The following is a 14,519-nucleotide window of genomic DNA, read 5'->3' on the forward strand; positions in this document are numbered from 1 at the left end:
ATGACGATGGATTGTTAGAGATACATTGCCTTGGGTAGAGGACATATGCGTATATACTATAATCAATGATGGTGGATATTTGGGTAAGATCTTGAATTGACATGTATGTATTGGGTCATGGGCCTAGTTAAGGGTTCGTGTTTCAATGTGTTAGTAGTGGGCCTTTGGGGCCCAATGTTGCGACTAACCAAGTTGGGCCAATGTGTGTTGGACCAAGAAGGCCTAAACGAATTTTTGCCACTGGAGATACATGCCCCCACTATACAAATTTAACAGAATTGTAGCTGTAGAAAGTTTGAGTTGTGCCATCAAAGCTAACTGTAAAAGACTTTCAACTTACTGCCCAAATGGCAAATATAGGATGAGATGCCTCTGGTAAGGTAGTCAAGTGTATTCACAGCATTTGATGTCTTGGCTTTGATGGGTATGAGTGGCATTGATCAAATGACTGCTTACCATCCTCACCCTACTTTGCTCCATTTGCAGAAACAAGACTTGTTTTAACTTCAATATAGTCATATGATTATGAGTAGAGATTGGAAAGCAATCTAGATATGGTTTTAATTATCAGGCCAAGACAAGTCATTTTTGTGGATTTCAGCTGAACAACCCACACCTCCATACAAAAGAATAAAGACATATACCCCACTTTCCACCAGACAGCCAACCACCAGTTTGCCTACCCTCCAACCATCATGTTTACTCAACAACAAAACTGGCATGCAATCAACAAAACAATCTCACCAAACATTTTGCATGTAAGGATGAAAATCTTAACTTACAAGTCAAGGACTCAACTCCATAGTTAGCAAATCATGGACAGGAGGAGATACATAATATAAAATTAAGCTCAAAATAAAATTCTGGAAAAACAAAACAACTCCAAAGCTAATTGTTTCATGTTTAGCAAACGGATTAAAAGGCACGAATAATTAAGCTTATCTTCTGCAAGAGATTTCTTGGTAGGTCAGAAAGGGTTACATGGCTGGCATTGAGTGCAAAACAGTGGAGCCAATAAGGTCATTAGACATGTTAGTTCGTTCGGTCTTGTTGTTGATCTCAGTTCTTGGGCTGCTCCCCGCACTGCTATTAGAAAGTGAATTGAATGTTGTCCTTTGCAGCACCCCAGTAGGAGATGATCCCATCCGAGGACTGCTGTCCCAGCCCTCGGTCATAAGGTTAAGTGCTGATGAATTCTTGCTGTCAGCAGCACTGTTACTGGTATGGTGCAAAACCTCTCCAAGTGGTCCTCCCATGGAAGATTCCCACGATATGGGAATCCAATTTGCTTGCCTAATGTTTTGTTCATGAAGGACAGTACCAACTCCTAATCCCATCTGTATTGGGTCGAACTCTCGTGATAATCTGAGAGGAGAAAGAGTAACTTTCTCATTATTAGGAGACGAAGTTGAGGATGTGAAATCTGAAGCCATGGGGATAGAAATAGAGAGCTGTGTTCTATCTGATTGCACATCAAATGCAGGCCAGGTAATCGAAGAACGATCAGACTGGTTTTTAGGCCAATCATCCATGAATTGATGAAGGGAACGTTGGGATTCGCTGCTTTTGTCGGCCAATGCTTGAGAAGAACCAAAACTTGTGCAGCTCATTAAGGAAGATCCTTCATTTGAAGGGTTCAGAAGGGAGTTGGAGGTGACAAGTCCAAATTCAGTTTGTGATCCTTCATACGAGGTTTGTTGTCTCGAAATCAAAAATGGATTTTCTTTAGACTTGAGATCAACAGGAGCGGATAGCATGGAGAGGCCTGAGTTACCTTGCATTTGGTCACCCACCTTTTCTTTGTTCGGATATGTCCTGCAACACAATTTACAATCAAGAAACATGACAATTACATGACACTCCAAACCCATTAAAAGCAATCGCAGCACCAATATCAAACTCTTCTCCGTAATCCCTAAATTTTGTTAATAGAAGAATAGCTGTCTCTAGTCACATAACAAGAACTGTAAAACTTTATTCAATATATAGGTTATATATGAAGTACTGCTACAAAGCTAGAGAAAGAAACGAATGGCCATATGGAGCCGTAACGCCTCTACTAATTAGCATATGTGTAAAGAAAATAAATGCTGCAAAAATAAAAAAAATCCAATACATAAGGCATAGTTCCTCCATTACCTGTTAAAAGGAGTTGCAGCAGAGAGAGTAGGTGCACCGGGCTGCAAGTTTTTGAGCTGCAGTTGGCTCACAACTGCTAGACCGTTAGGTGTGCCGCTGCCATTAGACCCCACCACCACCGAAGAGGAGGCAGTCGTGGGTGTGAGCTTCGTAATGTTAGTGGTTGCAGCAACGGAATGGCCAGTCTGGCCTTCCACAGGCTTTCTTGAACGATGGCGGCCCCTGTTAATGTGCCGCTCACAGTATTTCTGGTCGGCAACTGCATCTCTAGAGCACCGCCATTTCTTCCCATCTGTCCTCCTACACCGTCCAGGCTCAGGGTCAGTGTTGTTCGAGAATCCCAAATGGAAAGTTCCCCATCCCACTGCACACAATTACAGAAAATAAAGAACTACGACTGAGGAGAGAGAGAGCAAATAAATTTTATTCCATATGCAAAAATTAGTCTTATTAAGTGGACAAGCTAGCTAAATTCTTGCTTAAACGAACAGTGTCACGAGTGATTGATATACTCCCCAGCACCTTGTGCCTTGAACTAGAGTAAAATATGTGGTTAGAGATGACCAGCCAATCAATCACAAGACCAGTAGTCAGATTGAGATAAATCCAGCTAAAAAATCTAAAAGCATTCTCAGATAGAGTCAAGAAGAAATAGGCAAGAACTTTCTTCACAAGTATGCATTCCATACCCTTTTGTGAAAATGAGGCATGCAAACCTTCTGGGTAAGAGGGAAAATGGGCAAACATAAAGAGACTGGCTTTACTTTTTCTAGTTTACAGGAACAGACAGAACTTACATGCATTGGGTCTGAGAAGGCCACCTGAAAAGCTTGAGAACCCAGCAGATTCAAGGGCTTTTCTTATGGGTATAAGCAGATTGGAAGGGACAGACACATTTGCAGTAATGTATTTGTAGATCAGAGCCTGATGTTCCAGCTCCATCCATTGAGATGGGGTAAATGGCCCTCTAACCCCAGCTAGAACCCCATGCATATTTGCACCATTGTATCCCAAAGCACTGTAACCTGAACCACAAAATCAAAGGCCACATCACAACAAATGTTAAAAGGTCATCCCTGACATAGTAAAGAAGGAAAGAAATGTGAAGAAAACATGAATATCTTTTTCCTGGGATTGAACAAGAAAACAAAAGCAACTGTGAAGGTATAAAATAGAGTAAATGTTGAAAGTTAGAGAAGGAAGACTCCAAACCATTCAAGATTTGGGCATTTCAACCTCTCAGTGTGGTTCCTGCTCTTCCTAGTTTGCTTACTCAGTTTAATTTACTTATTAAGCTTCTCTCATTCACCAAAACATCAAGATCAAGACTTTGAAGAGGAAGAAAAAAAATCCCTGACTTTTTCTCAACAAGACCAGACATTGATTTCCATGAAAAGACCTTCCACGAGTACTGAGAATCAAACCCAAAAAAAAAACCCAATAGCAAGCCATCCTTCACTAACATAGCATATTGTCTAATCCAAGTATCCAACTAATAACCCATAACAAGCAAACGAAGACCCAAAGACACAAAACCCATCACAACCAAACATTGACCCTTAAAAGCCTTAATGTGGCATATGAGATACCTGTATTTCTATTATAAGCAGGAGAAGAAGTGAGTTGAAAGTAAGGCAATGTAGTTGCATTTTGTGAAGTCCTCCCAAAAGAGAAAGCTTCAGTTTGGGGGGAAGAGAAACTCAGCATCTGCTGCTGTTGTGGCTGCATATCAAGAGATAAAGTAGAGATATCACTATTAGATCTCAAACAAGTGCTTCTCTGCTCAAGCAAGTAAGCAACCGCATTACCTTGGAAGATGAGAAATCTTGATCAGTTTTGACCAGTTTTGAGCTCCTCCAATCATCTTCAATGGCAGTACCAGATCTTTCTTGCTTGCTCAGCCCAGATCCGTACCACTTATGCTTTGTCTCAGGATCTGAAGCAAGAGAAGCAAAACTACTACTGGTGGTGTCTGAACCCACCAACCCATCTAAACCCACCACCCCAAAATCCATAAATGTCAATAAAAACCCAAGAGTTCTGCAAAATCTCCTAGAGTACTGAAGAAATATTGAACCAGTGTGTCATTCGTAGAAGACACCCTAAGTTGAAGAAGGCAGAGAAGCTCATTTCAAGAGACGGTAAGCTCTGCTCCGTGAGCTGAAACTGAAAATGAGACTTTTTTTTGTCTAAGACTATAAGGAGTTGATCTTTTTGTTGAAATGATAAAATAATTGGGGGGAGAGAGAGAGAGAGTACTAAATACTTCCTATGTATTTTTATCTGAAAAGCTAAATTCAACCAAACCCAGAATTTAAAAAGAAAAATTGAAGAGAGAGAGTGAGAGAGAGTGATTTTGTCTTCATGTTATTACTTCTACACAAGAGATGAAGAGAAAGTGCATGTACCCAACGGAGTGAGTGATTGTCACAAGTTCTTCACAACTCACAAAAAGGATCAGATCAAACATCTTACTTAGTTCCATGATTACGAGACTATCCCTGTAAGGGCAAACAAGTCTTCAGATTCACTATTGCCATATAAAGGGATGAATATGTAAATTCATTTCTGATTTGATATCCTAGGAGCTACTAAATGGTATTTGTAGTTTTATTTAATGTGGGTGAGATTTGAGTAGTAGAAAAGGTGATCAAAGATCAATCCTTTTACCTAAAATGATTCTCTTCTAATTCGTCACAATGACACTCCATAATTTATATATATATATATATATATATATATATATATATATATATATCGAAAATGATAAAGATTTCAGTGATTGGTATTCAAGTTATCTTAACTGTTAAGTTAACGCATATAATTCAAGTGAATTCATAGATTTCGTATGTCATACATGATGCATATGAAATTTTTTACGTACTACTTAACAACTGGATAATTGGAATACTAACTGCTGAGAATCCCTATCATTACTGTAAATAGAGTGGAGCCATTAAAATACCATAAACACAAGAAAAACTGGTTATAACATAAATGGCATATTGATATTGGAATCAAAGGGAATCATGCCTTGGCTTACCTTGCAATGTCCGCTAGCTAGAGGTCTCAATGAAAAATTTCTCAATTACCCTCTCTCCCCTCCCCCTCTCTCCCTCTCTCATATTGAAGTTGAAAGGCTAAACAAATGGTGGGCATGCATGAACAAAGATGCATTGCCACGTGACATGAAGCCACTACAAATTCTATCATCATGTGTCAAAACCCAATCTCTCTCTCTCTCTCTCTCTCTCTCTCTCTACAAGTATTGGATTGTCCATGGATCATCTCCATTTGTATGTTGTTTTACCAAAAGTAGACTGTTTTTCCTTCCCTTCCACAAGTGATAAAAGTGTACACATCCAAAGCTTGCCTAACCAATCAGCTTGGTGAAGGAGACCACAATAAAGTAGCTTTTGTTAACAAGAGTAAATGCATTAGTTTAGAGATCTCTAGTTCATTACTAAATTAGGTTTTTTAATTTTGGGTCTTTTTCTACTTTTGAGTCTTGTGGGTGTTTGGTCTTGATAGCATTATATTTACAATATTGGCAGTCAAAGATACTCCAAGTTATGATCTACTAGTATTGTTTCCTAATCTAGAAAGAAATCCTTAGTGTGAAGCATATCAAATAACCCACTTTTCTTTTTATTTGTCCATGTCTCCATGGCATAAATACACACACATATATATATATAAAGCTTCTATTCTACATCATTCAGACTATTAGACATCATTAAGAAAAGAAGAAGCAAGCCAATCTTCATAAATTTCATCATAAATGTGAAATACGTAGACAAAAAAAATGCGGGAGATAAAAAAGATGCAAGGTTGTTTGTCTGCTCGGCTAGTCAAACACGGGCTAGTTCATAGATCTTTGGGCTTCGATTACCAAGGAATAGAAACTTTACAAATAAAGCCCACGGATTGGCATTCCATTGCTGTCATTTTATATGTATATGGTTACAATTATCTACGTTCCCAATGTGCCTACGATGTAGCACCAGGCGGACTGTTAGCTAGTGTGTATCATCTTACGAGAGTGGCGTATAGTATAGATCAACCGGAAGAGGTATGCATAAAAGTATTTGCCCCAAGGAGGAATCCTAGAATTCTGTCTGTTTTCTGGGTTTGGAAAAGCGCGGATTTTCAAGAAAGGGAGTCTTATGATATGTTCGGAATTTCGTATGAGAATCATCCGCGTTTGAAACGCATCTTAATGCCCGAAAGTTGGATAGGGTGGCCTTTACGTAAGGATTATATTGCCCCCAATTTTTATGAAATACAAGATGCTCATTGAAATTTTCACATAAGGAGGTAAAGTAGGGGGTCCCTTTTTGATGGTATTGATAGGTGAGATGACAAGTGGGACCTATTGTTTTGGGCCTTACATGTTCCATATCAATGGTATAAATATATACAATATATGTTTATGTATATGTACAGGAATTCTCCTATGTGGACCAAAAGTGTGGACCAAGTTTGTGGACCAAAATCCAATGGTTGTAATCAATCACAACATAAGTGGGGGCCACACATTTATTATGGAGCCCACCACATCTATGGTTGAAAAACAAGTCCACAAACTTGGTCCACACTTTTGGTCCACATAGGAGAATTTCTGTGTATATGTATATATATGTATATGTATATGTGTGTGTATATATATATATTACATGTGTAATAAGAACATGTTTTTTATTAAAAGAGTACCAAATATTCTATTTGGAAGCACATGACTATCCTGCACCTACCATTCCTCATATTTTGACTGAAAAATTGGGTTTATTAATGCAAATTTTTTCCAAGAACAACTAATACTATATAATAAAACTCAAGAGATTAGTCGAGTTGGTTCTTGACATTCCATGAATTCATGGGGCTTAGGTTTGAAACTTCTCGACAATACTTTGGGGTCACACTCTTGGTAAAATGCCAACAACATATCATGATGCAATGTAGAAAATTTTTCGAGGTTGTGGTGCATGAGTCTAGCGTTTACTTTGCTAGCATGGATCAAAAGGACTTGTTTGGAGAGGTTCCCACAATATTTAAAAATAAAATAAAATAATACTATATCGTACATTCTCAATACAGAAGCTTTAAATGTCGTTGGCATGCAAATATTGATGTGTAAATTGTCTACATTTATATATGCCCAAATACAGAAGCTTTGGATCAAATAACAAACAGACAAACAAGAGCGTATGTGTGTGTGTCTATATATATATATATATATATATATATATATATATATATATATATATATATATATATATATGTATGTATGTATGTATGTATGTATGTATGTATATGAGTTGGACGAACTTTTAGTCAATCTGAAATATTGCCTCCACATTTACGTCCACTACAAATTTAATACTTTCTCAGTTCCCTGTTCATGTTACACAAGAAATGCTATTTCCCTTTCCCCTACTTGTCTACTTGACCTTTTTTACTTGCACACATTAATGCGACACACACACACACATATATATCTGTGTGTGTGTAAACAGTAGAGGAGATCGAGGATAGAACACTTGGGAATGTCTCTACTTTAGTGAGAGCCCATGAAATCGCCTTCCTATTATTTTCAGAGCTTCCTACTCAGACGATGTGGGACGAAAGAACGATTAGTCAAGAGAACCTTTTTCATCATTATCTCTTCTACTCAATGACAAGTGTCCTCATGTTATCTCACATACGCCTCAACTCTAATACAAAATAGATGCAGGCCTCTTCCTCTTACAATATTGTTAGCTTTGGGCCTTATACTCGCTTGATTTTTAAAACTGGGTAGGATGGACGGGTTCGGGAGCCCTACATTAGACAATCTACTGTAAGGTCTGAATTGGCTTCATTTGAGCCACTAATGGTTTTAAATAAAGTACCAAAAAATTAATGAATGCAAAGTATTTGTTATAATGATAAAATTTTTAATGTAAAAAAAAAAAAATCCATTGACAAATAATAACAAGTCAAATAGGTGTGATCCAATGGTATAAAATGTTTCACATTTGTATCAATCTTTCGTCAATGAATTGGGTTTTTTTCCCTAAAAAATACACGAAGATGATCTACAAACTAAAACCATTACATTGATAATTTTTTAGACATTTTTTAAAAACTATTTAGTGGCTCAAATGGAGCCAATGCAAGTCCTGTAGTAGATTGTCTTCTGCAGGCCCTTGAACCGAAGGGTGGAATATTTTATATAAAGTCTTTCATCCTTCATAACTTCCTACCTAGGCGATGTGGGAGGGAGGAATGACCAATCACCTTCCACAAGAGGACCTTCTGCATCGCACACAATGTCAAATAAGAGGGCATTATCTCCCAATCTTCACAGAGGTATGGCTTATGAATTGATCTCACTATTATGAGAGAATCACTTTCAAAAATGGGGTTTTCTACTTTATGTTCAGTTAATTTTAGGAGAATGAATTTTTTGCAATATTATTCTTCTCACAATCGCAGGTATATATAACATGTACATATCTCTTAAACACAAGGAAAAAGAAGTAAATCTTGGGTAAATCTTTGACTCCCTAACTAAATCTTGGATAAATCTTCTAACACTCTATTCAACATAAATCTTTGACTCCCTAACTAAATCTTGGGTAAATCTTCTAACACTCTATTCAACAAAATCTTTGACTCCCTAACTAAATCTTGGGTAAATCTTCTAACACTCTATTCAACACTCCCCCTCAAGGTGGTGCATAGACATCGTACATGCCCAGCTTGACAAGTGAATCAGCAAACACTGAATTTGACACTGTCTTGGTTAACACATCAGCCAACTGATCTTCAGTCTTCATATACGGAACTTCAATTATTTTTTCTTCTAGCTTTTCATACATGAAATTCCTATCAATTTCCACATGTTTAGTCCGATCATGTTGCACTGGGTTCTCAGCAATTTTAATTGCTGACTGATTATCACAATACAATTTCATTGGTCTTTTAATGGACAAACTCAGCTCCCCCATAAGCCGTTTGAGCCATAACAACTCACAAATACCTTTCACCATTGCTCTGTATTCGGCTTCTGCACTAGACAATGAGACAACTTTTTGCCTTTTACTTCTCCTAGTAACCAGATTTCCTCCAACAAAAGTTAAATACCCGGTGGTTGATCTTCTTCGGTCTCCTTTACCTGCCCAATCTGAGTCGGTATAGCCCCATACGTCTGCATGCCCATACTTAGAAAAGAGTAAGCCTTTTCCCGGTGCAGATTTTAAATATCTCAGAATTCTAATAACTGCATCCATATGTTGTTTACTAGGATTGTGCATAAATCTACTCACAACACTGATCGCATATGCAATATCTGGCCTCGTATGAGACAAATAGATTAAACGCCCAACTAACCTTTGATATCGTAATTTGTCTATTGAAGTTTGATTCGAAGACTCTTCCAATCCATGATTTTGTTCCATAGGAGATCCAATTGGCTGACATCCAAGCATACCAGTTTCTGTTAATAAGTCAAGCACATACTTTCGTTGGGACAAAAATATGCCTTGCTCAGAACGAACAACTTCAATGCCCAAAAAATATTTTAATCCTCCCAAATCCTTCATATCAAATTCAGTTGACAAATAGTCTCTCAATTTACGCATTTCTTCAGAATCATTGCCTGTCACTATCATGTCGTCAACATAAATAATGAGAGCTGTTAATTTATCACCAACTCTTTTCAAAAATAAAGTTTGATCTGCATCACTTTGCTTATAGCCGAATCTTCTCATAGCAAGTCGGAATCGACCAAACCAAGCTCGAGGAGATTGTTTCAACCCATATAAGGCTTTCTTCAGTTTACACACGACACTTTGATCACCTGGAGCTTCATATCCTGGGGGCAGAGACATATAAACTTCTTCTTGTAGGTCACCATGTAAAAAAGCATTTTTTACATCATATTGTTGTAGAGGCCAATCAAAATTTGCAGCTAGGGATATTAGGACTCGAACTGTATTAATTTTTGCAACAGGAGCAAACGTTTCCTGATAATCAACCCCATACGTCTGGGTGAATCCTTTAGCCACAAGCCTAGCTTTATACCTATCAACCGAACCGTCAGGCTTGCACTTGACGGTGTACACCCACCTACAACCAACCGTTTTTTTTCCTTTCGGCAACTCCACCAATTCCCAAGTTTGATTTTTCTCAAGTGTTGTCATCTCCTCAGTCATTGCAGTTGCCCATTTTGGATCCAACAACGCCTCTTGCACTTTAGTAGGAATATCTATGGCAGTCATATTACTGATAAAGCTTCGGCATTCCTTTGACAGTCGGTGAGTGGAAGCATACTAAGCAATAGGATATTTCACTTTTCGCACAACCTCTGGTGAAAATCTATTTGGTGGTACACCACGAGTACTTCTTGGTGGGAGTACGTATCTGTCAGTTTCAATCGAGACACAAGTATTTTCACAAATATTGTTAGTATTAACATCAGACTCAATGCTTACCTCAGGAGGATCTGTACGAGGAGTATCGGGAGTGGGTACTAGTGAAGATGAGAGAGAGGGAGCTTCAGCAACAGTATCGGGAATTTCAGAATTAGGAACTTCAACACACAGTGGATCAGAAAAGGTGACATCCATAGTAACATAGAACTTACTTGTAGGAGGATGAAAACACCGGTAACCCTTTTGTGAAGGATGATAACCGACAAATACACACTTGAGGGCACAAGGATCAAGTTTCGTGCGGAGATGTTTCTGTAAATGTACAAACACAACGCAACCAAACACCCGGGGAGGAAGTGTGAGGTGCGATGGCAGTGTTACATAGGATGCCAATTTATCAAGTGGTGTCTGAAATTGTAGAACACGAGTGGGTACCCTATTCAAAAGATATACAGCTGTGGTAACAGCTTCTTCCCAAAAACGTGGTGCCATGTGGGCTCCAATAAGGGCAGCACGTGTAATCTCCAAAATTTGTCTGTTTCGACGCTCAGCAACACCATTTTGTTGTGGTGTATAAGGACAAGTGGTTTCATGCAAAATTCCATGAGTCTGAAAATAAGCTTGTAACTCCTGATTTACAAATTCACCACCATTATCAGATCGAAGAACTTGTAAATTAGCAGAGAATTGTGTTTTGATCATGGTATGAAACGTGCGGAAGCAAGTAGCCACATCACTCTTATGACGCATAAGGTAAAGCCAAGTCATACGAGTGCAATCATCAATAAATAATACAAACCATCTAAAGCCAGTAGAAGTAGTAACAGGGGCAGGTCCCTAAACATCCGAATGAACCAACGCAAAAGGCACAACTCTTTTGTTAGAACTATCAGAATAAGTAGCACGATGACTCTTGGCCAAAACACATGTATCACACTGAAAATTGGAAGGTTCACATGTAGAAAATAAAGTAGGAAATAAATATTTCAAGTACCCAAATGAGACATGACCCAAACGATGATGCCATAACCGAATTTGATCTTCTGATGCCCGAGATGACCCTTTTGCTGATAGAGATCGTCCCATACTGACATCTTCCACATAATATAATCCCTCTCTCTTACTACCACGCCCAATTATCTCCCCGCTGCAGAGATCCTGAAGGAAACAAAAAGTAGGATATATTAATACTAAACAATTTAGTTGTGTAGTAACTTGTGGCACAGATAAAAGATTATTGGAAAGAGCAGGAATCAATAAAGTGTGCTCCAAGGATAATGAAGGAGTTAAGTTAACCCTTCCAGCGCCCGTAACCGGATATGAGACACCATTGGCATTGGTGACAGTAGAGCAATTTGGTAAACAAGTATCATGTAATAAGGATGCATCAAAGGTCATATGATTAGTCGCACCAGAGTCAAGAATCCAACCGGGATCTTTTTCAGAATTTGTTGCAAGAAGGGCTAGACCAACACTACCTGACTGTTGGAGAAGAGTAGGATCTACCACAGAGTGAGTGATATCAACTGGGGTAGTGGAAGCCATGGTATCCATTGAAGAAGGAGTCGGTGCCACAGGGACTGTAGATGAGGATGAAACAATTACTGGAGACAGTGAGGTGCATAGCGCAACTTTACCACCTTTTCGAGCCTGCAATCGCTCTTTGTGAGCCTGCCACCACTCGGGATATCCATGCTTTTTGAAGCAAGTATCTACAGTATGTTTGGTGCTGCCGCAACGAGTACATTTACCACCAGTAGGTACTGAAAGTGACAAAGAACTTGTTGGAGTTCCATATTTTCGAACTGCCATAGCCATCTGAGGAACTTCTGAAGACATCATTGTATTCCGACGAAGTTCTTCACGTCTCACAGTTGAGAAAGCATTATCAGGTCCAGGTAGAGGATTAGTACGAAGAATATCTCCTCGAACAGAATCATATATATCATCAAGCCCAGCCAAAAAAGAATAGACTCGATCTTCATCAATTTCAGCCATTCGAGTCTTAATCACATCTGGCTGAGTAAAGGTAATTGGACGACGATGATCAAGCTCCTGCCAGATAACCTTAAGATCGGAATAGTATGTAGCCACAGGTCGCCCTGCCTGCTTAGTTGCCATAGCTTTTCGAGACAGATCATACAAAATAGATTTATCAGCACCCTCAAAATATGTTTGAGACACAGCATCCCAAACATCATTCGCAGTGGGTAAACGAATAAAAAGATTCATTATATCGGCCTCCATAGAGCCAATAAGCCAGCCTTTTACAGTAGCATCCTCCATCATCCACTTGTTATATGTAGAGTCACTAACAGTAGGTTTCGAGGTCGTACCTTTGAGATATTCCATCTTTCCCCGTCCAGCAACGAACATAGTAACCACCTGAGACCAAAGAGTGAAATTTGAGCCATTCAGTTTGATCCCATAAGGAATAGAGGTTGGTTCTTGAGTTGGCATCACCACAGGTGGAACTATAAGAGCAGCGGATTCAGCCATGAGTTGGTTGTAATTTCTGGATGAGATTCTGGTTCAATGGTGCAATCGGCACCTGTTATGGAAGAAGCAATCGACTTCTGTCGGATAGTCAGACCTGGTTGGAGCAGTTGGCCCCTAGTAGCTACGGTGATGGTGAGGTAGTATGTTAAAAGAACTTCCTCTGATACCAAGTTAATTTTAGGAGAATGAATTTTTTGCAATATTATTCTTCTCACAATCGGAGGTATATATAACATATACATATCTCTTAGAGCAGCTCCAGCAGCTCCTCTTAACAGAATCTCTAAAATACAGTAAAATGAGTCATTTTACAGTTTTACAGAATTACAATTTAACAAAACTCCACATCAGCTCCTTTAAAACCATCCTCTATAACTTAAAATAATCATTTATCCAAACAGTTTTTTATATATTTTCTCTTTAATTTTTACCTATTGTATTTTAGATGAAAAAATATATTTTTTGACAACATCATTTCTAATAAAATACTAATATCAAATAAATATTTAAAATATAATGATGTATACAATTAGTTATCAACTAAAAGTTGTTATTTGGCTTGTATACACATTACACTTAATTATCAAAAAATAAAAATACAATATTAGAATTTTAGACCGAACGGACCTAGAAGCACACGAGCTCAAAATCCCTAAAAGAAACTGATTGAGGGACAAAAAAAATTTAAACTTAAATGAATTTAAGTCAAATAAATGGCTGCCATTAAAAAAAATAAAATAATTGGATATCATAAAGTCAGGTCTTGTACGTCTCTGTCATTTAAATATTAAAAAATGTTTAGAAGAGCTACAGTACTTCGCTAGATGTAGCGGATCACTGTAGCATCACTGCAATTTAGAGGGCCACGTCCTGTATTATACAGGGACCACTGTGGTTTGTTTTTATGACTTTTTTTATGTTTGCTCTTGTAAAATGGCAGACAGTAGCAGTTTACAAGAACTGTTGTGGGTGTTCTTAAACACAAGGAAAAAAAAGTAAATCTTGGGTAAATCTTTGACTCCCTAACTAAATCTTGGGTAAATCTTCTAACACTCTATTCAACATGTTCCACAGCCCAATAAATGGCAATTTGCATAGCCATTGTCTCTATTGTACAACCCCCAACTTTATTCAAAGATTTCACTTAAGCCGTTGGAATTATGCCTTCTGAATCATACCACTGCTGTAGGCTGTAGCTGAGTTATCATTTCTATAGACTCTCTTTGATGCGCAACTTTCCATGCTTGCTTTTGATCATTCCATCCTTTGAGAAACTCTCCAGTGTCTCTTCCTTTCCTACATGTAATAAAGAATTTTCCATACATCCATAACGGATCAAAGCATTTCAAGGCATCGAATTTTTCATCAACTTTGTGATATGTAAAGCCCGATCAAGATTATGTATACACATTAGCCAAAACATATGGATAATAACATGTGTTAATGTGTTATGTGTGTGTATGT

At 38.2% G+C, this 14,519-nt stretch overlaps 2 protein-coding genes across 2 annotated transcripts; one reads left to right on the forward strand and one right to left on the reverse strand.

Moving 5' to 3' along the window:
- Positions 1–822: 822 nt before the first annotated feature.
- LOC119999712 (growth-regulating factor 1-like) lies at positions 823–4,420 on the reverse strand. The gene is made up of 5 exons (XM_038847429.1): positions 3,948–4,420; positions 3,729–3,861; positions 2,937–3,164; positions 2,140–2,503; positions 823–1,815 (listed from the first exon to the last, which is right to left on the reverse strand). The coding sequence occupies exons 1-5, from the start codon at positions 4,152–4,154 to the stop codon at positions 978–980; spliced, it is 1,770 nt and encodes a 589-aa protein (XP_038703357.1). The 5' UTR covers positions 4,155–4,420; the 3' UTR covers positions 823–977.
- Positions 4,421–5,875: 1,455 nt separating this feature from the next.
- LOC120001043 (NAD(P)H-quinone oxidoreductase subunit J, chloroplastic) lies at positions 5,876–6,439 on the forward strand. The gene has a single exon (XM_038849256.1). The coding sequence runs from the start codon at positions 5,945–5,947 to the stop codon at positions 6,437–6,439; it is 495 nt and encodes a 164-aa protein (XP_038705184.1). The 5' UTR covers positions 5,876–5,944.
- The last annotated feature ends 8,080 nt before the right edge of the window (positions 6,440–14,519 follow it).

This window comes from Tripterygium wilfordii, chromosome 6, assembly GCF_013401445.1.
Source record: "Tripterygium wilfordii isolate XIE 37 chromosome 6, ASM1340144v1, whole genome shotgun sequence".
Classification (NCBI taxonomy): domain Eukaryota; kingdom Viridiplantae; phylum Streptophyta; class Magnoliopsida; order Celastrales; family Celastraceae; genus Tripterygium; species Tripterygium wilfordii.

Excerpts from the sequence above, each read along its gene's own strand:
- LOC119999712 (XM_038847429.1), bottom strand. The coding sequence starts at position 4,154 with ATGGATTTTGGGGTGGTGGGTTTAGATGGGTTGGTGGGTTCAGACACC. Across the intron at positions 3,165-3,728 it reads TGCTTATAATAGAAATACAG|GTTACAGTGCTTTGGGATAC; the intron begins GTATCTCATATG and ends TTTGTGGTTCAG. Across the intron at positions 1,816-2,139 it reads GCTGCAACTCCTTTTAACAG|GACATATCCGAACAAAGAAA; the intron begins GTAATGGAGGAA and ends ATTGTGTTGCAG.
- LOC120001043 (XM_038849256.1), top strand. The coding sequence starts at position 5,945 with ATGCGGGAGATAAAAAAGATGCAAGGTTGTTTGTCTGCTCGGCTAGTC.